The 21,432-nt window shown below is 42.2% G+C and overlaps 1 protein-coding gene across 11 annotated transcripts in view; it reads left to right on the forward strand.

The window, feature by feature from the left end:
- Window positions 1-10,144, forward strand: part of CHL1 (cell adhesion molecule L1 like) — a 137,035-nt gene extending 126,891 nt beyond the window's left edge. For 5 of the 11 annotated variants that reach the window (XM_027640215.1, XM_027640216.1, XM_027640214.1 and 2 more), the window contains 4 exons: window positions 1,258-1,419; window positions 2,078-2,218; window positions 3,006-3,078; window positions 4,972-10,144. In XM_027640215.1, coding sequence (XP_027496016.1) covers window positions 1,258-1,419; window positions 2,078-2,218; window positions 3,006-3,078; window positions 4,972-5,188 — 593 coding nt within the window. In that variant the 3' untranslated portion in view covers window positions 5,189-10,144. Of the gene's footprint in view, window positions 1-1,257; window positions 1,420-2,077; window positions 2,219-3,005; window positions 3,815-4,971 lie in introns of all 11 variants that reach the window. The other 6 variants (XM_027640218.1, XM_027640220.1, XM_027640222.1 and 3 more) reach the window with 5 other exon arrangements.
- The last annotated feature ends 11,288 nt before the right edge of the window (window positions 10,145-21,432 follow it).

A 21,432-nucleotide genomic window follows, 5' to 3' on the forward strand; every position in this document is an offset into this window, starting at 1 on the left:
GCTGGATGTGTTCTCTCTGGGTCCCAGTGGGCTACTAATTTAACTGCTTATTGTAATACATGTAGAGTTGCCTTGGAAAACTTATCTTGAACTGCTGCTTTGACTGTGCTTGGATTTGTCTTAATCTTTTTGGTTTTTTCTCCCTTCAGCTGTCAACTCAGCCTTAATCTCCAGCAGCTTCTTGCTTTGCTTGTTCACTAGTTGAAGTATTAATGAACATTGTTTTACTGCCACTGCTAGTTGGCAGAGCAGTTTTCAAATTATACTGTGTGCTCCACCTTTAGTTTAGACCACTTTGGATAAAACAGGCAAACTGGGCAACCGAGAACAATTAAAGAGTTATTTTAATCAAATGCAGCCTCCCAGTCTCTCTCCTGCCATCGAGGACAGAGACACTCCCATGTTGATGACTAAAGAGATCCCTCCATGTCACCCACAGTTCTGAACTGGCTGCTGTGAACAGGCTGTTCCTGTTCAGGCATTATGTCCTTTTTTTCTGCTCTCCACAAATGCTGTTTTGAAAAAGCTTGTTTGATACCCCCCAGTCTGAATGCAGACAGAGGTTACAGGAGGTGTTTTGCAAGTATCAAGGCTCTAAAGCCAAAGCTACTGGAACTTCCCATCTCTTAATCAAATATTAAACTCATCAGGAACATTTAAGTGCTTAAGTATCAATTTAAAAGCGAACTCCAACTCTATTGAAACAAGGCATTGTGGAGCTTAAAAGGACATGGAAAACTACTGTCAGGAGAGAAATGAGTACAAATCCTGATGTTATTTCTTTCTGTGAGACATATAAGAATCCATATCCAGATAACAAGCTGTCTGTGCTTCCCTGCTGAGCTCAGTTCAATGGGAGAAGCATCAAACCCCAGATTATCTTTACACAGCGAGCCCGTTTGCAAGTTGTAATTTTTTAAGCATGCATTAGTTAAAGCAGATCCATAATCCCCCATCAATATTAACTTTCATCCTGGGAGATGTACCAACCCCTCCATAAACATCAGGATTACTTCCCTCAGCTCTTTTATTTCATCTGATGGAATATTAAAAAATCAAGCAGGAGGAATGTTTTGTTTTGTTTTGTCTTTTTTTGTTTTTACTTTGAGAAATCAAATTGCCTGATGACAAAGGTTAAAAATCCTTGTGCGTGTCCTATCTGTGTGTTCTTTGCCTTTTTTGTGAGTGTGCATTTCACAGGCCTTTTGTTGGATGACTCCCATTAACCAGTGTGACCTGACTGTGTACATTCCGTAGGTAAAGGGACCGGCAGGATTTCTGATGCAGTCAAACCCACCCAAAAGTTTCACCCCATTGAGGCACTTGAGCCTGGCACTGAGTACACAGTTCGACTAGTGACTAAGAACTGGGTTGATAACAATAGCATTTTTGAAGATGTAATTGAGACAAGGGGGAGAGGTGAGCCATGAAACCCTTCCAGGTGATAAACATTCTGAACGTGACTCCATGTTGAGGTTCCATCTGATGTTCGTGCAGTGAAAGTCTTCCAAAATCATCATTTTCCCCTGTGATTTGTGAGTTGGCCCTTGCAGTTGAATCCCACGGGAGCACAAACACATCTGAGGTTCTCTGCTGATTCCTGGGCATTACCTGATGCACTGGAACAATCCCAGACCTTTCCAAAGCAGCTTTCCCTCCTGTGGGATTTCGAAAGGGTAGTGCTGTGATATAAATCCATTTGAAGTGGCCAGTCTGGTGATTTGCATGTACTGGGGGCACTTTTAACTCTCTCTCTTTCGCAAAACTGCTCTTGCATGAGAGGCTTAACAACTCTCTGCTCAGCTTTGCTGTGTGGTGTTAATCCTGTGAGTCAACTGCTCCCTCAGAACTACCTTTCTGAAATGTCTGTGTTGTGCCTTGTACACTTCGTGTTCCCCTTAAATCCAAAAATGCCACACTCTGGACGTGTTTCTACCTTGCATTTAAGTAGAACACCATAAGTAGTGATAGACTGGTTCAATTAGGATCCAGCACAGAGCATGTGATGTATTTATGTTATCACAGGGTGATGCCCTTTTCCTCCGATTAATTTTCTTCCTTGTTGCTCCTCTTCCATTTCCCCAAGCCTATGCTGGAATTTATGATGGGATTTCCACCCAGGGGTGGTTCATTGGACTGATGTGTGCCATAGCTCTGCTCACCCTGCTGCTGCTCACCATTTGCTTTGTCAGGAGAAACAAAGGAGGAAAATATTCAGGTAAATGGATTTATTGTCCTTTCGCCGTTTTCACATGTTAATAACAAACATCCTTCAGCCTTTTCTCTCTGGGGGCAGCAAAGCCTCGAGCACAAACATCCAATTAGGATTTGTAGCTTTTGATAAATATCCACAGAAGGGATTTTAATGAATACAAGTGAAACTGTGCTCTCTGGGTGAGACAGTGCTGTGTGCTGGTCAGAGAGTTGGCCAAGGCTTTTGACTGAATCTTCAGTGAATCTTCCAGCATTTAATCCAGCCGAAGTTCCTTGTTGGCAGGGCTCCCTGCTCACTTCCCACCTGATAACTGCTGCTTGACACACTGATAGAACTTCCACAGGAAGCCAAACTTAAAAAAAAGTGACTGTTTTGCTAAAAAGAGACTATTTTGTTAAAAGTAATACTGTAATTTTTAAAGAAATTAGTAAGGGCTTAATTCTAAGTATTGCACTATAAATCTGGTTACCCAGAGATGTGGTAGATTCCCCAGCTCTGGAAAACATTCAATGCCAGTTTGGACAGGGTTTGAAGCAACCTGGGCTAGTGGAAGGTGTCCCTGCCCAGACTGGATGATCTTTAAGGTCCCTTCCAACCCAAACCATTCCAGGATCCTATAAACACTTTCCAGCTCTTTAAAAATTAGGGAATAGCCCCAAATTATTGTGTGTCCAGCCAGCTCCAGGTCAGGCTGTGGGTGATGACAGGAGGTTTTCCCAATTCATCTGGGAAAAGAAAAGTCCACGTGGGAACACGACACACAGACCTGTCCTTTATTTTATTTGCACAGTGAAAGAAAAAGAAGATTTGCATCCAGATCCCGAAGCTCAATCAATAAAAGATGAAATCTTTGGGGAATATAGGTAAATAGGACCTGCTTTCCCAAGCATTTGTGTTTGTGGGGGTTTTGTTTGTTTTCCAAATGCCATCATTGTTTGGGACATTTTTCTAGCATGCAATTAATGCTGTTTTTCATTTTCAAAGCAAACCTCATAGGAGTGGATAAGAGTAGGAATATAAAGGTATATCCATTATACTTCATTTCCAAGCTGGGATATAAGGAAATATTGATTATGGTGGTTATTTTTCACTTTTTTTTTTTAATAAGCATTGTATGAATAATGTAAATATATATGATAATTTGGGTGCCTGCTGTAATTGGGTTCCTGCTGCCCACTGAAGTCATCGAATTAATTCTATGTCTTCAGTGGGCTTCAATCCCAGTCAGGCCCGAATCTGTAATATGTGGAATGCTCATTTTGTGGAATAAAATAAGGAAAAGTTTGAAATATGGTAAAAAATATAAAAAAACCAAACAAACCTACAGAAGTCTCTGTAGCAGAATTGAAATAACCGCTTTGGCTGCTTTAAAAACCCTAAAACTTAAAGTAATATGTAATTGTGGTGTGAAGGAAAATGCATCATTATAAGAACCATACTGGAAAAGTGATGTCTCTGGCCTTAAGGGCATAAAATTGCTGTTGAAATCCCACTTATATATACTACATTATTTGTACTGGAATAGGGGCTTTTTTTTTCTGCATAATTTCATCTTTATTTAATTTTTAATGCTTTCTAATGGGACAAATATTTAGAAAGGTAAGAAAGTCCTGAGGTTAATAACTCTGACCCCCTCCTTTCCCCCTGAAATCCAAACTTGCCTTTTTTATCAGTAGAAATGCCACGTGCAGAAAAGCAGCAAATATTTTTATGTGTGGGTTGCACACATATTGAGTCTATCCTGAAGAAGTGAAGTTCAGATTAATTTTTCTGTCCTTCCTTGGATAACACTGCCAAAGCTTTGACACTGAGTTGGCATCAGCAAGGGCTGTAACTGAGTAATTATGTACCTAATTCAGAGGCCTAATTGAGGGGTTTTTTTTAATGTAATCTTTTAATCTATGTTCCCAATCCCCCCAAATGTTGTGTTCAGTCAGGGGAAATCAGGCTGCTCTGGTTCTGAGGAGGAATGGCCAGTGGAATTCCCCTTTTTTCCCTGAATTTTGATGATGGTTTTGTCTTTTTTGTGGAATTTTCATTGAACATGGACTGCACGTGAGCGGAACCAGACACTGATCCTGCTTTTGTTTTTCCCTGTTCCTCCTCTTTAGCAGAAAGAAAGTCCACCAGTTAAAGATAAAATAACAGCAGAAAAAAGGGGGGAAAACACTTTTATTAGTACCTAAACTCAAACAGATGCTCCCAAGGCAGTGAGATAAAACCTCCAGCTGATGCCTCATCAATTCACCCACCCAACTCTGAAGGAAATTAAATAATTAGGCCCTGAATATTGCCCACTGTTTTGTAAACTGAAAATATCCCTCTATAAGGTGCCCAAGACTTGACATCAGCCCTGATTGCTGGAACAGACCCCTCAGATCCTTTCCAGCATTTCCTTTTCTTTCTCCTTCCCTTTCTGTCCGTTCTCCTGCGTGCCCAAGGCAAAAAGGGGCAAAAGATTAAACACGTGGGTAGTTTTCATCAATATTTACCTTTTTAACCAATTAATTTGTTGAACAATGATCAAATCCCTCATGAGGGAGTTCAGGTTGGTGGCACCCACCTGTGTGAGGAGCAGCAGAGCAGGACTCACGGGGTCTCATCATCCATGTCATCACCCACACAGACATTTCTCCCTCGCTCCTCCCTCCTGCTGCTTTTCTTTCCCAATAAAAAGAGCAGGGTTTTTTGTTTTTTGGGGGGTTTTTTTGCAATGCAAAGCGGGATTTTTGGAAAGGCATCTCTTTATTTTGTAGTGACAGCGATGAAAAGCCGCTGAAAGGCAGCCTCCAGTCGCTTAATGGGGACATTAAAGCCACTGAAAGTGCTGATAGTCTGGTAGATTATGGAGAAGGGGAGCATGGGATGTTCAATGAAGATGGTTCATTTATTGGAGCTTATTCTGGATCTAAGGAAAAAGGATCAGTGGAAAGCACTGGGAGTTCTACGGCAACTTTTCCTCTCCACGCCTGAAATATTGGCAGGGATGGTTGGTGTTTAATTGTGATATTTATCTCGATCAGCACTCCACAGGTTGCCAGTTGAGCTGGTCAGGACCAACCTGACACCCAGGTAATATAAAAAATGAGTCACTGCCACTAAAAGATGATTTTCTATCTTAATTTCTACGTGTTTTCTTCTAAGTAAAACAAAAACGAAGAATTATTTGCTCTACAAAATGTGTTAGTCTGACCAACCCAGAAATTCTCGGTGTTATATCTGTATCCTTAAATGCTACTCCATGTGTTTCCTAGGTTTGGAATATGTTTCTCTGTACAGATAATTTTTTCCTGTATGGCTGTTGTCACTTTGTACATACATTTACGTGTAGAATTCCCACATGTGTCATGGCCTCAGTTATAACCCAGGAGTTATAAACCAAGAAAATCAAATCAAAATAGCAGGTTACTCTGCAAAGTGGCACAATGACCCTACTGAGAAAAATGCTAATTTAAAATACCGGAGAAATATATTCTATATATTGTATAATTTTTCCTAAGGTGTTAAACTCCTTCGTGTATGATACTCTAAAAATTATTTTAGTGGTTACAGCTGACTTCAATTACCAATACTTAGAGATGCAGCTTTATCCACAGCAAAATGTGGATGGAGCTGCTGCCCAGTAGCTGGCACTATTTCCTTAAATAAGTTAAGCTGCAGCATCTTTCCTGTGGCAAGGCAAAACAGGGTTCCCATCCCATCACTCAAAAGTGTTTTAATTTGTTTTCCCCAGTCTCTGCAAGCTGCATTTCTAAGCAAAATCCTTGTTGTCTGTCTCATATCTGTATATTTGTGAGCTAGCAAACATTTCCTGGAGACGTTGTACATATGATATTAATATTGACAAAAGTAAAGATCAGCCTGGTTTTATTTTAAACGAGACATGTTGCTAGCATGGGTCTGTATAGCTGTGTAGGAATGAATAGAATTGCTTCTCAATATGAGTTTGGACCAGCAAAACTAGTTTTCAGAAGGAGTTTTTGTGTATTCCAGTCATCCCACTCTCACACTTTTCCAATATCACCTAAACTAGAGCTACCTGACTTTTGAGAGATCATTTATTTTCAAGCTATTCACTGTTAAATGAACAGAAGCAAAAGCAAAGAGAAAATATTATGGTAGAGTTTCTGTTAATATTTTGTTGACTGAATGCTGGTTTAAATTCTTTCCTTTGCCTCCCCAGCACTAACTCAGCAAAGCTGTACAGCGCATTTTCTTGGTCTTTTTGTATTGAAATCTCCTGAATCTCTTTAATAGCATTTGTACTTTTGAATCTGCTAATTTGAGTAGAGTATCGATGTGGCTTCATTTCTTCTTGGGCTTTCAAAGGACTGTCACTTCCATTAGAATGTTTGTAAACAGTGACTGCAGGAGGAATAGATCCTAAAAGCTATTTTGCATTGTGATGCTAATTAGGCAAATCTCCCCAGTGGCTCCTTCGTGGGCTCCATGATTTCAGTGGAGGAAAGCGAGGAAGCAAGAATTCCTCCCGTGGTTCTGAGTTTCCAGTAAGGGCTCCAATTAAGCCCAGTTAGTTGCCCACAGAAATGCAGGTTGTTCCCAGTGGAAAGGCTGTGGATCACACTCAGCTCCCCTTAGGCTGGGGCTGCTCCTCAGAGCTTGGTAATTTCTGGAAGCCTTTGGTGCTCGGTGCTTCTGCGTATCTGTGCTTCTTTTTTTTGTTTAATTTTAGTTTTTAAGGGCCTTTCTCGTAACCTCTGTTTGGAAAAAACAACCCCCAACCAGCCAGCCCCAAACCCCCACTGAGGCTCTGTATATGAGTATAAAATGATGAGTGGAAACCTGCCCTGAATCAAAAATCACCCCACGCTACATCAGTGACCCAAATCATTCACTTTTTGTAATTTATGAAGTTTTATTTTCTGTATTTCACTCAATCCAAACATGGAAAAATTCCAAAGAGCTTTTCATTTTGGTAAAAACCCCCAAACAACAAATCTTCCTTTTCAAAAGAAGGGAGTGCACAATTGGAGACATGTGAAAATTGGCATCTCAGCAACAGAGACGTTTCCCAGCAGCATCTTTATCTGCTGACTCGTGTCTGCTGCAGCCCAAACCAGATAAAATCTAAGAACTGATTAGGCTTGTGACAATCTTTGCTGCAAGCTTTGGGCTGTTTTTAAGGTATTTCCTGTAGGAATCATCTGCACTGATCAAGGGTCTTCTAGATAGGAACAAAACTAGGGAATAAAATTGGGGTGGGCTCCCCTAAATCCTCCCTGAGCCCTCTGGGCTGGGGATGGGCTGTGTTTGCTCATCCATTTCCTTGTGCTTGGGGTCACTGCAGATAAAACAGACTCCTCCTCTCAGCAAAAACCTCTGTTAAACAGGCACAAACTTCAGATTGTATTAGTGAGTGTCAAATTATGGAATAATGAACACGAATCCCCTGTGCTCCCACTCGCTCTGTTGCTGCTGAGAGGTGTTTATGATGTCCCTGTGATGTGCTGTTTTTCCCATTAAAATTTTAATTCAGATCCTTAAATCTTAGTGTTGGTGCTTCACGATGCCTCAGGGCCTAAAAATCCAACAGTGAGGAAAAGATGTGCAGTAGAACCTGTGCAGGGCACACAGGCTATTGAGGAACATACCCCGTGAATATTAAACAAATGGCTCAAACTCTCAGGAAATCTCCCTCACCTGAGCTGTTTTCTCTTCCCCAATCATTTATTTCCCTGGTTTTCCCCCCTCCCTGGGCTTTTATTTTCTGCTGGAAGGGTACAGCTCATCCAGTGTGCCCTGGGAAGTGCAGGGCACCGATGGTGTTTTAGAGATTTGCTTTCGAAAATAAATTAACAGAGCAAGGCGAGATTTTCCTGAGGAGTTTTTTGTCATTGCAAGGAGTTGAGCTGAGGTTTTTTTTCTAGATGTTACAGCTGAGAGAAAGTGTGGCCATGTAGCTCAACAAAAAGCATCACCAGCTTTACTGCACATCACAGAAACACGGAATACCCTGAGCTGGAAAGGACCCATAAGGTCACCAAAGTCCAACTCCTGGCCCTGCATAGGACAAGCCTCAAAAATCCCACGATGCTCTGAAATCCTAAATTAAGTCACTAAATCCTTTGTTGCTTTTTTTTTTTCCCCCTCTGGAGAGGAGTGTTTATTAAAATTAGCTGATGGCAGTCTGTGGTGATCTTATTAATTAGTACCTGGCAGGGAATGTCAGCCTGGCTGCTGGGAGGAGGGAGTCCTGCCGTGGGAGCAGACGGAGCTGGATTGGGAATCATTGATTATCCCGTGCCATGGCTGGGGTCTGGTTCCATTTGGGAATCATTGATTATCCCGTGCCATGGCTGGGGTCTGGTTCCATTTGGGAATCATTCATTATCCCGTGCCATGGCTGGGGTCTGGCTCCGTTTGGTTGTGATCCACCATTTCCTTTTGCCTCAGTCCAAGTGTGAGAGGGGAAATGACACTTTCAGATTTGATATCTAAGTCTAAATCATGTGATTCCAACCAGCAAGGAGGAGGCCTTTCCCTGGCCCCACTCATCCAGGTTTGTGGGTTTAAACAGCCTCTGGAAAGAAGAGAGGGATGGATGTGTCCCAAAAAGTTGTGCAGTTTTGACTGTGCATGAGATGAAACAAATAAAATCAGCTCTTCCTAAATCATGGGAAAAAACTCTGTCCTTTCTCCCAAGTGAACTGTTTGGATTCACAGAGCAGCATAATATTGGTTTGGTAAGGGCTGTAATCCCAGAACTATTTTTTTCTTTAATTAATATATATATTTATGCATATATAATGTAATTACACAATCAAGAACTTGTAGGAATGGCCCCAGCTTCCTTCTCTGGCAAAGTCTGGGGATCCAACCTCCAGAAATCTTCCATTCTCTGCAGTTCAACAGGAAAACACTCCAGGACTGGTATCAAAGCCCCACTGGGCTGGACCTTTAGGAAGAGCAGAATTAGGAATCAAATCTGAAAATGACTTTCCCCCTCTGGATAAAATTGTGTGTTCATGTATAAAAAACCTTCTTTGTAACTCACATCTTAAATGGATCTAATTGGAATATCATATAATGATTGATATTTGTTCATGTTACACAAATTTTAATGAGCAGCTCTTTTCCTGGTAAGTAATTCCATTGACCGAGTGGGTCAATCCAGTGCATGAGAGGTTTTAATAAAAGTTTTCAGGCCCATATAATTTTTGAGATGAAAATAAGAACTAGCACAACCTTTCTGTATAAAAAGGTGGGGTTTTTTTAAATGATAAATCCACATTTTGTAAACGAAAGTTAGAATAACCTTCACTGATCCTCGAGCTTCTGAAAGGAAACCTCCTCCTCCTCCTTTTTACAGTCATTATTTTGCAGATGAAAGGTGCAATTAGTTATTTTACTTGCCTTCAAAAAACAGACCTAAAGGAAGGAAATTCTTCCCAGAGAATTTCCTTGGTTTGCCCGGGGATTGAGCCCTCGGCTGCACCTCTGTCAATGTTTAGGGTTTCAAAATATAAATGCACAAACCGTGTTGGAGCACCAGGACATGTTTACATGGCAGCTCTGGATCTCTCCTGTCCAATCTCAAGTGATCTGCACTGATTTGTTCTGGTTTCAGGCAGGAACCCCCCGGTGGGTTTGAGCCAAAGCACACTGTCTGTGTTTCGGTTTATTATTATTATTATTATTATTATTACTGTTGTTGTTATTATTCTTTACACGAGATACTTTGTAATTTCACGAGGAAAAAAGATCAAAGCAAATGTGGTGTCACCGTCAGGACGTTACTTTTTTGGAGCTAAATGTTTGTGTGCATTGATTAAAGTTTAGAGGAACGTGTTGTATCTGTAGTTGCTGTTTGTACCACGCAGGTGTGCACGTATGGTTCGAAAAGATATTTTCATTTTACATGAAATACAACTTTGCTAATAAAAGTTTGACTTGATGTAATCTTCAAAAGCCTTAGTTGTAATTGTAATCAGCAAGTTTCTCTTTTGTTTTGGTTTGGTTTTTTTTGGTTTTGGGTTGTTTTTTTTTTCACCTGAGAGCATTTATTTGCTGGGAATCTGCTTTATTTGTCACCCACAGCCCTCTCTTGTGGTGTGAGGGGAGGTTTTTTTGCTTCACACCAAGGCTGAGCTGCCCTTGGCTTTCACTGGGACTGCTGGACACCACAGACCAACAACCATGTGGATACAACACCAAGGCAGGATGAACCTGACCTGCAAACACCTCGAATTCAAATGCCTCATTAATTCCATGGTCTGATCATCTCCTGGATCATACTGTCATCCCATACACTGTCAGCATCTCTTACAGCCTTTATCTACCCTGTTAAGAGCACAGAACCTCCCAGCACACAGAGATCTAAGCTGAGGGACACGTGAAATACCCACAAAAATAACATTATCCAGATTAAAATCCACTTAGCCATGAAACAGAGGACAAAAGTCAACATACCAGGCGTGAGCAGAGGTGAGAGGACCTGATCGAGTTACACATGGTAGAATACACCTATAAACATCAGCAGGTTGAATTTCTGCTCCTCTTCATTAAAGATCACCAGAATATTTTCAATTTTATAAATGCTAAATAAATTCTATAAATACCCAGGCACCAGGGAACACAGTAATACTTATTTTTATTTCTTATACCTTAATTAGGGGAAACTACACTGATGCTTAAGGTCTGAAATCTATATGTTATCCTTGTAAACTATGTTTGTCCTAAAAGACTGAAATCTATATTTATTTATTATACAGAAACATAACAACTGTGCTTTGTTTGACAATGGAAATAGAAGAAGAGCAAAATACCTGCCAAGAAAAATGTGAAAGGAGCAAAATACCTTCATTCTGTTGTTACAGATTATTAAAATGGTCATCCTGTCCCTCCCCTCCCCACAATATTGTGTTATGTGATTTCTTTAATTGTAATCTGCCTGTCCATGGAGAAGGTTCTGCATGTGATGCACCCACCTGATAACTGAAACATTCAAACTGAGCACTCCTTAAAAGCCAGCAGATAAATCCATGGCAGCTGATATTGCAAAATCAATTTATTTCTTTCATGTATTTAACAGGAATCTGAAAGATCTACTTGATGTCAGGTGTGAGACAAATCACACACACACAGCATAATCCCTGGTTTCCCATCCTGGTTTGGTTTCTGTGCTATTTTGGGGGTATTCCACTCAATATATTTCTTTTGACCACGTGTTTTTTGCCACTTCACTTTAACTGGAAGGTGTCAGGGCTTTTGTAACTCATTCCTCACCTGCAAAAACTCCTGGATATGTTCAGTGGGAATGCAGAACCCAGCAGGGCTGTGCTAACTGGCGTTCACCTCTCAGCAAGGCACCAAGGGCATCCCAAGTTTTCTTTTATCGTTCTTCACGTCCTGGAATAACGAGATTTACACTTTTCTCAAGAGCATAATGGGGGGGGAGAAGTCTTACAATCATGTGCTTCACTGGAGTGAGGATAAAGATGCTGCTGCCACCCTCAGGTGTGTGGGTTGCACATCCCAGCTCAGCACATCCCACAGCCTCTGCTGACACCCAGCCCCCCAAAGTTTAAGGATAAAATAAGGGAACGATATATTTTTAGTTGGTATTTTGCTTTTAATACACATTTGGCATTAATAGAAGTGGTTTGGGGGCAGAGTATAACTCCTAATGTTCAAACATTTCATTCTGTTCTCCAGTCCCACAACGAAATGTCATCGCTTTTTGACTTTTACCATCTGTTAATAAGCTTGAAATGCAGAGGAGTCAGTCAGTCACCCAGAGGGAAATGCCAGCAGACTCCCTCCTTGGAAATGTCTAAGCTCTGCAGATTTCTAGGCCTCATTTAACAAGACTTGTGTGTTGGTTTTGCCATGCTTGAAGCCCATATGATGTGGCCAAACCTGCCCAGAAGGGCTGTGCCACCCCAGCCCTGGCTGCAGAAATGGGCACTTCTGGAAAAAAAGCACAACTCTCTTCATTTCAAGTTGTTTTTTTGTTTTTTGTTTGTTTTTTTTTAATGTAGAGTTTGTACCTCTATGCTGCATATCAAGCCCAGCCTGAAGGTTGCAGCATGTTCCTCTCCCTTTGCTTGGAATGTTGGGGAAGGAACATTTCAAAGCAGAAAGCAGGCAGCAGTACCCTGTGTTCAGCTGGTTTTGCTTTCACCCCCTGGTTTAGTTTGGGAGTTCAAAGGCTTCCTGATGTTATGCTTTTTCAGCACGTTTCCAGTACTTTTTTGACTGAAACCTCTAAAAACTGATGGCTTTGACAGCTGTGCTTCACCTGGGATGGAGGTGAGGAGGAGTGGGGAGGGTGGGAAGCACTTGGCAGCTGTGGCTCATTTTCAGTTCCTTCTCCTGAGGGAAATGCCATACAGGAGATACTCCTTACTAATTATCTTGGTGACCAGTCAGCCTTTCCTTCCAATTTGGGCTGCAGTTCCCCTCCTGGCTGCAGTTCCCATTTCTTCTGGGGTGGGGAAGCCCTCCAGTGGTGTTACAGCTCATCCTGTGGGAGCAGGACTGGGAGGTGATGTTGTATCTCCTGTGTTCCTGCTGGGCTGGAGATGGAAGTGGAGCTGCAGGAAAACCCATGGCTGTGGAGAAGTGACCAGGCATCCAGGTGAGAACATACCAGCTGTTGGAAAATGGGTTTGGTACTGCCTTTACTTGGAAGAGTAAAGTGAGGAGATGAGAAGACCTTGCTGGGGAGATTTAGGAGGGCTGTGATCCCAACAAAGGGTTTTGCTGTATTAGGGCTGGTTTGCAGCCTGTGCTGTGGGATTTTCCCCTTTTTCCTGGCTGGAAAAAGGGTGGCTGCTCAGCTGTTTCCTCTGGAAAAGGCCTGTTGTCATCCCTGAGGTACGGGACTGCCTCTGCTGCACAGACTTCTTATTTTTCTTTTTCCTTCTGACTCTCCATCAGGATTTGTCTGTGTTGATCCCTCAACTTTGCTGTCCCCAGGCTCGGAGAAATTCCAGCCTGTTTTATATCCCTGTGTTCTTCCTCAGCCTGCATTTTTCTCACCACCTGTAACCTCTCTCATCCCTTCAGGGTGGAAGTTGTGTTCCACTGACAGATACACGTGGGATTTTGAACTTACCGTGGATTGAGGTGTCTGAGCTCTTCCAGACTTTTTGATGCCTTAAAAAAAAAAAAAGGGGGAAAAAAAAAAGAGGGAAAAAAAGTTTTTAAGTTTAATAAAAGAAAAAGGTGAGGCTAATCTGCAGGGTTTAAGGCTCTTTGTAATAAATTTTCATTCCTGGGAGAGCAGACACCCAAAGGAGAGTGTGACCTTTGCCACATCCCCAACTCTGTCACTCAGGGTGTGTGAGCCCAGAAGTGCTTAGCTGGGCTTCTAGGGAATGTGGATCTCATGGAAAGCTGATGCTGATGCTGAATATTTAGCTGAAAACATGATCATTTTTTCAAAACTCTTCCCACTTGCTCTTCTGGGTGATGTAAAGAAGATCTGTGCAGGTGCTCAGGCACTCACCAGTTTGTTACTGGTGTGAAGACCTTCCTGAGCCTGGTCCTGGTGTGGAATTTAACCCAGGAATCACTTGTGTCTCTCTCTCCTGTGCATGCTTATATTTTTAAGTGAATACCTTTTATTATTATTTATTAAACGATGAAGAGCACAAATGCAGCTTCTAATAAAAATAAGCTCACCATGTAAGAGGGATGTTATCCTTTATGACTTCATGCAGTCACTGTTCTAAGCATTTGTTTTCCTCTAAGTGGCAATTTATATGAAACATGCATAGGGAAAACAAAAATAAATCCTGGACTATTTAAATTACAAGTGGAGTAGCAACTTCCAGTGGAGCAGGAGTTCTGGTTAATTATTTATAGTTTTGAAAAGAGTACATTTTCCAAGCTCAGCATGGAACCCAGAGACCACTAAGTAAATAAATTTACACAAAGTGCAGTGAAATCAGATCGTTTGACACAGTAATTCACCTAATTTGAAAAATAACGTCTGGAGGAAAAATAACTGTTGCCAAGAGTAATGTCAGCAAAGGGGTCTGGAAGGGGCCATGACAAGTGGAGGGGGAATAGCTCTGGAACAAAGGGTTTGAGGAGCATTGGGAGGTGGGGGGAAAATCACAGCAGCTGTTAAAGCCACTTGTTTTCATTGTTTCTTCACCAGGAGCAATTTAAGTGAGTTTTACCTCAAGTTTTTTGAGGAGGAAATAGTTTGCTGAAAAGTGTTTGCTTTGTTTCCTTTCCCATGACCATCAGTTGGGGAGGATTTTCAGGTCTTGAGAAGTTTCTTGAAGTTTTTTTACTAAGAAAAAAAAGAAAACTGAAAACTGTTCTTTTTTATTTCATTTTTTAATGACTTCAAGGATGTGAATGATCTAATTCTTAATGGTGTCGTGTTTTGTTGTCCTGATAACTCTTAATTTCCAGATTTTATATTTTTCCTGGATTTTTTTGCATATATTTAGAGCTGAGCTCTGCTGGGCTCAGCCACTCTCCTGCACAGGTTTTCATTCTCCCAGAGCAGCAGCATCTCCATGGATTTACCTGAATCCAGCTTTTCTGAACCTCCCAGCTCCTGGAGTCCCAGGGCTGCAGAATCATGACTAAGAGGAAGAATTTAACACTTGTGTTTTCAGATTATTTCAATAAGGGGAAAAAAATATAAATCCAGTCTACCTCATGGAAGAAAGGTCATCAGGCTCAGCCTGTGGTTTACTGAGAATTTTATAATTTTTAAAAATAAATAGTTACAAAACTCCCCTCCTTTTGACTGTATAAAGCCATGGGGAGAATGGAAGAAGAACATATTAATTCTTTAAATATGCAGGATTGTGACTCTGTTGCTGACTCTGCCTTTCAAAACTGAACATTTAACTATCTGCAAAGGCGACATTTTGACTAATTTTGGCAAACCTCACAAAAACATGCATTTCTCCGTCCTATTATACATGAGTTGAAATTTGTCCACATCTCTCCTTGCTGAATGCTCCCAATATGAACTTTTTCTCCTGTCTGCCATTGAAGTTTCCAGTTTTTAAAGGAAACTTCCAACTCCATGGGCTCGTTTCCTCAGCCCTTTGTCAGGGCTCATTGTACCTGCAGGGTTCTGTCAGCTTGACAAGACAAAGCTGAATCTGTTTCTTCTCATAATCAAGATAATAACTGCTAAAAATGGATGGATTTTGCTGCTGCTGAAAATGCAGACTAATTCTTACCATAATTATCAAGTCTTTAAATGGTAATTGCACACTGTTACCATCTATCTGCTGTCAAATTTAGTTCAGTAATTGACCTCCTGGTCCAGGAATTAGAGACAGCCTTTGATTATTGGTTCAATTAGTCTTAAAGCATCATGTCTCTTTTCTTTAAGGTATTTTTATCTCTCCAGCCACTCAAAGGAAGTACCAAGAATATCACTGAATATTTCTTACCTTTATCACTATTAGTACTTGCTGAGCCTCATTTTATTCAGTATTCAGGTGCATTGATGAGGTTTTTGATGAGAAAGTATTGACTTTGTGCTTTTTCTTAGTTTTAACCTTTAGTGACACATTTTGGGGACAAGGGAATGGGCTTTTCTACAGTGGCAATGGTGGCATTGAGCTGCTACCTCCCCAGGTGAATTTGGCTGTAGGTCCTACGGGCTCTGTTGTTCAGATATGCAAAGAAAGGAATATATTTTTTTTCTAGGATTATAATAAGTGAGACTTTCCCCCAAAAAAATGACCAGGGCTTGGTTTGGGAGAATGGAAAAACAGAGATATTGTGTTCTTGTCATCCACAGTCATGTGGAGAGGGAGAAATGTGTGGAGCTTCATTTGTTCCTCACTTTGTGTACAGCAGTGGTAGTGCCATGGATTTCAGCAACTTCTGCTCTGATTTTACTCATGTAAAATGAAAGAAAATTAATATCAACAAGGGCAAAAAATGTGTATTTTCTCTCTTGTCGTTTATTAACTTTTTTTTTTTCCTTTTTAAAAAGAAATTTAAGTCCTTGGACTCCCTGACCAGGGAAGATGTTGGGTTTTTTGTGGCAATGCTCATTTTGTAGCTGGGAGATGAGGAGGGAGATGAACACAGGAAGCAAAACTCACATCCATGTTTGTGCAAACACTGTTTGAGTTGAGCTCACACTTCCCAGCTGGATTAGCCACTGACTGGTTTAAGTTGTCTGTGTAAAGGTGAATTTCAAAGCTGAGAAGCAGCTGAAAGGGCAGAGGTTTGAGGTGGAATTAAATCAGTACATGGACTCTCATCTTGCCATGGGGAGAAGAAAAATTCCAACTCCAGTGGTCTAAAACCTGCCCTTCCCTCCCTTTCCCAAACTCATTTTGCCTGTGTCTGCACAGAGGGAGTTTCCCCCCTGTACATTTTCCCTGTGAAAATTCAGAATATTCCATAAGGGTTTCTGGACAATATATATTTCTGTTGCTGTTGCACATACAAATGAATGTCTATAGAGATGTGAAAGAAAAATTGTGAAATAAAACAGGAACCTGTTTTCTGCTCCCCACCCTAAAATGAGCAGTAAAATAAGATGGAACAGAATAAACTCTTTCCCTGCATGTGACAGGTATGTGATCTAGAGTTTTTAATTATTTCCTTACAATGAAATTTTATTCAGTTATACCTCAGTTTTAACCATCAGAGGATGAGGCACCTTGCAAGTTAAATTTTGCAATCCCCATCCCTCCAGGCTGGTGAAGCCAAGGCAAGTCACACTTGGCTTTTTAATCCCCAGCGATCACCACTTGATAACTCTTCTCGTGAGAGCAAACAGTTGCTAAATAGAAACAAATACAGTCTGGAATTTCATATTCTGCAGCGTTCACCTGGTGTTTCAGCTCAGTGTTTATTATCCCAAATCCCTTCTGGTCCCCTCTGGAGCACAGGAGGGAGAGTTGCTGTGGTTACACGGGGGAACAGGCACATCCTGCCACGTGCACGGGGGCTCTTCCAGGGAATGCATCAGGATAATTGCACGGAGTGATTGGGCAGGGATATTGCTTGGTCCTGTGTCTCTGCAGATAATCACTTTTATAACCTTGGCTGTGTCCTCTGGAAGGATTTGAGTACACAGTGATTGTAGGAAATCACCTGTGAGGATTATTTCCCTGGGCCCTGTCCCTGCTGGACTGACTGACAGGCTTTCCCTGTGCCTCAATAACTGCTGCTCAGACTCTGGTGCCTCCAGTTCTTGAGCTTTAACTGGATTTCAGGATCTATTGGGTTTTTTTAATCTCAGAACTTCTGCTGCTTGAGGATTTAAGAACTTCAGAGCAGACCAAACACCTGAGTCCAGTATTTAGCTGCTGCTGGCCCCTGAACCTGCAAGTGCTTGACATCAGTTGGTGCATAGATAAGCTGGATTTTAACACTGAACTTCACCAGTTCCTCCTCTCCTGAGTGTGTATCCCAAAGCTCTTGCTCCTAAGAATGCCAAGCACCTCCTGCATGAGCTGGGGGAGGGAATTCCAGTGGAGTTTTCCTGTATCCTTGTGGCTTCCCTTCTGTAGGTCAGACCTAAGTGAGTACTGAGGATGTTGGTCTATATTCTCCTCCAGCACCCACCTGAGCCTGGAGGATTCCTTTTTGAATGAGTGTTGAGCAACAAGAGTAGGGGCCTTTAGATAAATCAGTCAGTCTCACAGCTAAAAACATCCCAGTAAATGCAAAAGTTCCCAGAAGGCACAAGATTTAAGACACTTCAAAGACACCTTGACCCCTGCTGTTCCCTCTTTACTGGGACCTGGTCCCAAGTGAGGTAATGAAGGGATGTTCCTGTCCTGATGTGTTTCTAAGGACCCTAAACATTGTACCTGCACTTGGGAAAACTGGTGGAAGCAGCTCAAGTCATCTCTGCAGTCAACCCATTCATTTCAATACTAAAATATCAAAAGCAGTCAGGGAATTCAGAATTCTCTGTCACTTTGCCATCTCATCAGAGTTGCCAAATATATGTAATTTTTTCCTCCCCCCCCCGTACAAAACAACAAGCTTTGCTGCTTCTCTGAGAGTCTTCATTTTCACCACATCAGGAACTTATTAATTCTTGATGAGAATTCAAGCATTAATCAATCCTTGATTGAATTCTCCCTAGAGTGAAAGAGGAGAAACTGGGCCAGATTTGCCTTTTGGCTGCTTTGAGTTCTGTCTCTGACTTAACACACGTGGCAGCAGTGGGATAATCAGTCTGCTAGGCTTCAGCTCCATATCAAATGCATCTCCCCAGCTAATGGGGCACTCTGAGGACAATCTCCCTTCTAGAGGTGCTGTCTGATGAGGAAAAATGGCCAGAGATCCTTTCCTTTGCAAAATGCTTTAAATCTTACAGATAAGTGATTTGGAAGTGCTGCTTCTATTATTTTCTCCCTCGTTGCAGAAAAAGTTTTTCGGACACAATCTTATGAAAAAAAAAAATATCAGAACGACCCAAGCAAATGTTGTTCCTATTAATTGCAAGAGGGAACCAGTTGGTGGCGGTGCAACCATGGAATGGTTTGGGCTGGAAGGGATCCTTGAACTCCTCTCCCCTGCACTGGAGCTGTCCAGCAGCACAGCAAACATGAGCTGATTCCTGAGCTCAGGCTTTGAGAAGGACCTCGTGCTGCTCAGCCCCGGTGTCTCCTTCCTTCCTCCCTCCTCCGTACAGCTGGAAAACGTGTTTTGTTTTTATTCTTTCCAGTGTTCGAAGTGAACCCCCACTGCTCTGCAGGGATTGCTCTGGGAGCAGTCACCTCACCTGTGTTGGTGTGACCCTGCTTCCAGCACCGACGGCAGGATGGGAGGGCTGTGGGAATTCTCCTCCCAGAGCCAAAGAAAAGATGGGGAGGAAGGGAACGGGAGCCTGGGACAAGGACAAAGTGTTTGGGTGCTTCCCTGGGGCTTGGGTAGAGAGCTGAGCTGGCTGAAGAGACAGCTGTGGAGAGGCCACAGAGGTGGAGCAGGTTTTAAGCTCCTTCATTCAGATTTTTAGCTTTCTGAAGGTAGTGGAAGTGTGGTCCTGGCTGCCCTGGGAGAAGCAGAGGGAATGGGATGAGCTTTAACCTCGGTGCCAAACGTGTCTGTTGGAGTGGAACTGGAGGGCTCTCGGTGGCACAGGAAGGCACAGCTGCCCATGGGTCAATCCTGTCCACTTTGGGGCTCAAAGCACAGGATTATTTCCTGTTCATTTGAGCTTTTGCCCTGCTGGGGTATCACCAGCAGTGCCTGTCTCTGCAGGCTTCAGGTACCCACCATGGGGATGATGGTGATCTCTGCTGAGGGTCAAGGCTTTGCAACCTCTGTTTTCACCTGGGAATGGCTCTAGAGGATTTAAGTGAGTGAAAGAAGAGAAATACTCAATTTTTTTTTTCTCAAAAACCCTTCACACTTTGAGCATGAAGGGTCTTTGAGAAGAAATCTATACCAGGAAATACCCTGGCAGTGATAGCACTAAATAGGGTTTGTGTTTTATGAATTGCTGTCCTGCCTCCTCTGGAAGGTCTTCTCTATTTCCACCAGCCTCAGCTAGGACAGCACGAATAGCTGGGCAGGAAGGGTAGGAAACAGCTTTGAAAGTTCAGCAGGGGACTGAGGGAGCACTTAAAATGAAGATGTCAGCAATGAAATGGAGATTTATCAATTCTAGTGACCTGTATAAACAGATGAGAGGAGTTGTAGCTGGTCACTTATAGCCATGTAAATTTAATTAAATCAGTATTGCTTGCAGGAAATGAACAGTATTGGACATAACAATTAGTGGCTCTTTCTGCTCTTTTGGAAGCAGCAAGTAGGCAGCAGGCACAGGGAATGGCCCTGGGACCAGAGGGCATTGCCCTTGTCAGTGCCAGGCAATTAATACAAATGAGCCATCAGTGAGTTCACTTTTCTAATGGCTAAAACACAGGATGGGGCACTCGGTCAGGTCTGCTTGGAAAACAAATCCCACAGGATCTTCAGCTCTCTGTTTTGCAGCGTGTGTTTGCAGGGCAGAAGGTTTAGGGAAAGAACTGGAGAAGAACCTCAGCATCCCTGGGTTCTTCCCTCTGAGCAGCCAGTGTGGAAGCAGCTGAAGGGAGATCAAAAGTTATGGTTGACTTTTTTCCTAACTCAAGGTGCACCCATCCAACAGGAAGGAGCTCTGTATTACATCCCCTCTCCACAGCAGGAGAGTGATTGATCACTGAATGGAAAATTAGTGGTTGCTTGGTGCAGGGAAGCACGGTTTGATCATGTCTGGTCTGTGTTAATGGGCAAAAATCTCAATAATTTATTTACTCTTCTCCAAAAGATCCGGTTTCACAAAATTTGCAATGGAACTTCCTTAATTCCTCCCCTTCTCCTTGGCCCTAAAATGCTCCATAACAAACGGTGAGTGGGGCAATTAGGAGCACACAGCAGAGAATGTAAATGAGGAGTTTAACTGAGTAAGACAAAAAAAAAAAAAAAGGCATGAAAACCATGTCTGGCCAGTGAGTTTAAACCTGTCTCATAATCTTCTTTTTCATAATATCCTTTAAATAAGACAGGAGTGAAAAGAAGTTGCACCAGCCCGTTTGCAGCTGGACCCTGAGCTGTTGGTGCCTCTGTCCTGGCAGAGAGGGAGGAAGGAGGGTGATGCTGCTGCCTCCCAGGAGGGAATAATTTATATCCCAGTAGTGATTAAGAGGCAGTTAAACAGCAGCTACTCTCATCAGACTCTGTTAAATCACTAAGTCTGCCTAACTGGCACCTAAAATTTTTAAGAGCCGTCTGAGCTTCTCTTTGGATCGTTAATGTTTATTTTTAATAAGTCCTGGCTCGCCAGGGAAGTTTCAATAGGCTGGGAGAAAGCTGGTGTTCTGCCATTATTTAAAAAGGGTAAATGGGATGACCTGAGTAATTACAAGGCTGTCAGATGAGCGTTCAATCAATATGTGTTTCATAGCACCGAATGTAAGGTCATATATCTAAGAATAATGAATGGGAGCTGATACAGGCAGGATAGGAGATTTTATCCTGGGAAGCAGAGCACAACAGGAGAATACTGAAGAGGTCTGGGGAGAATCTGGCGCTCTCTGTCACGAGGAGACTCCATGTGGGGATGCTGCTGTCCTGTTTTTCTGCCTACAGTTCATGAAGACACTTGGAAATTCAGAGGGAGTTCAGGGAAAATTCACCAGAATGATGAAAGATTTTGCAGTCCAGCCTTGTAAAACTGGAGTCTGCTTAAAGAACAGAGGAAAGGTGAAGGACTTCCCAGATTGGTCTCTACTGGTCTGTGCTGGGAT

Source organism: Corapipo altera, unplaced genomic scaffold (genome assembly GCF_003945725.1).
Source record: "Corapipo altera isolate COAL_440 unplaced genomic scaffold, ASM394572v1 55, whole genome shotgun sequence".
NCBI classification, from domain to species: Eukaryota; Metazoa; Chordata; class Aves; order Passeriformes; family Pipridae; genus Corapipo; species Corapipo altera.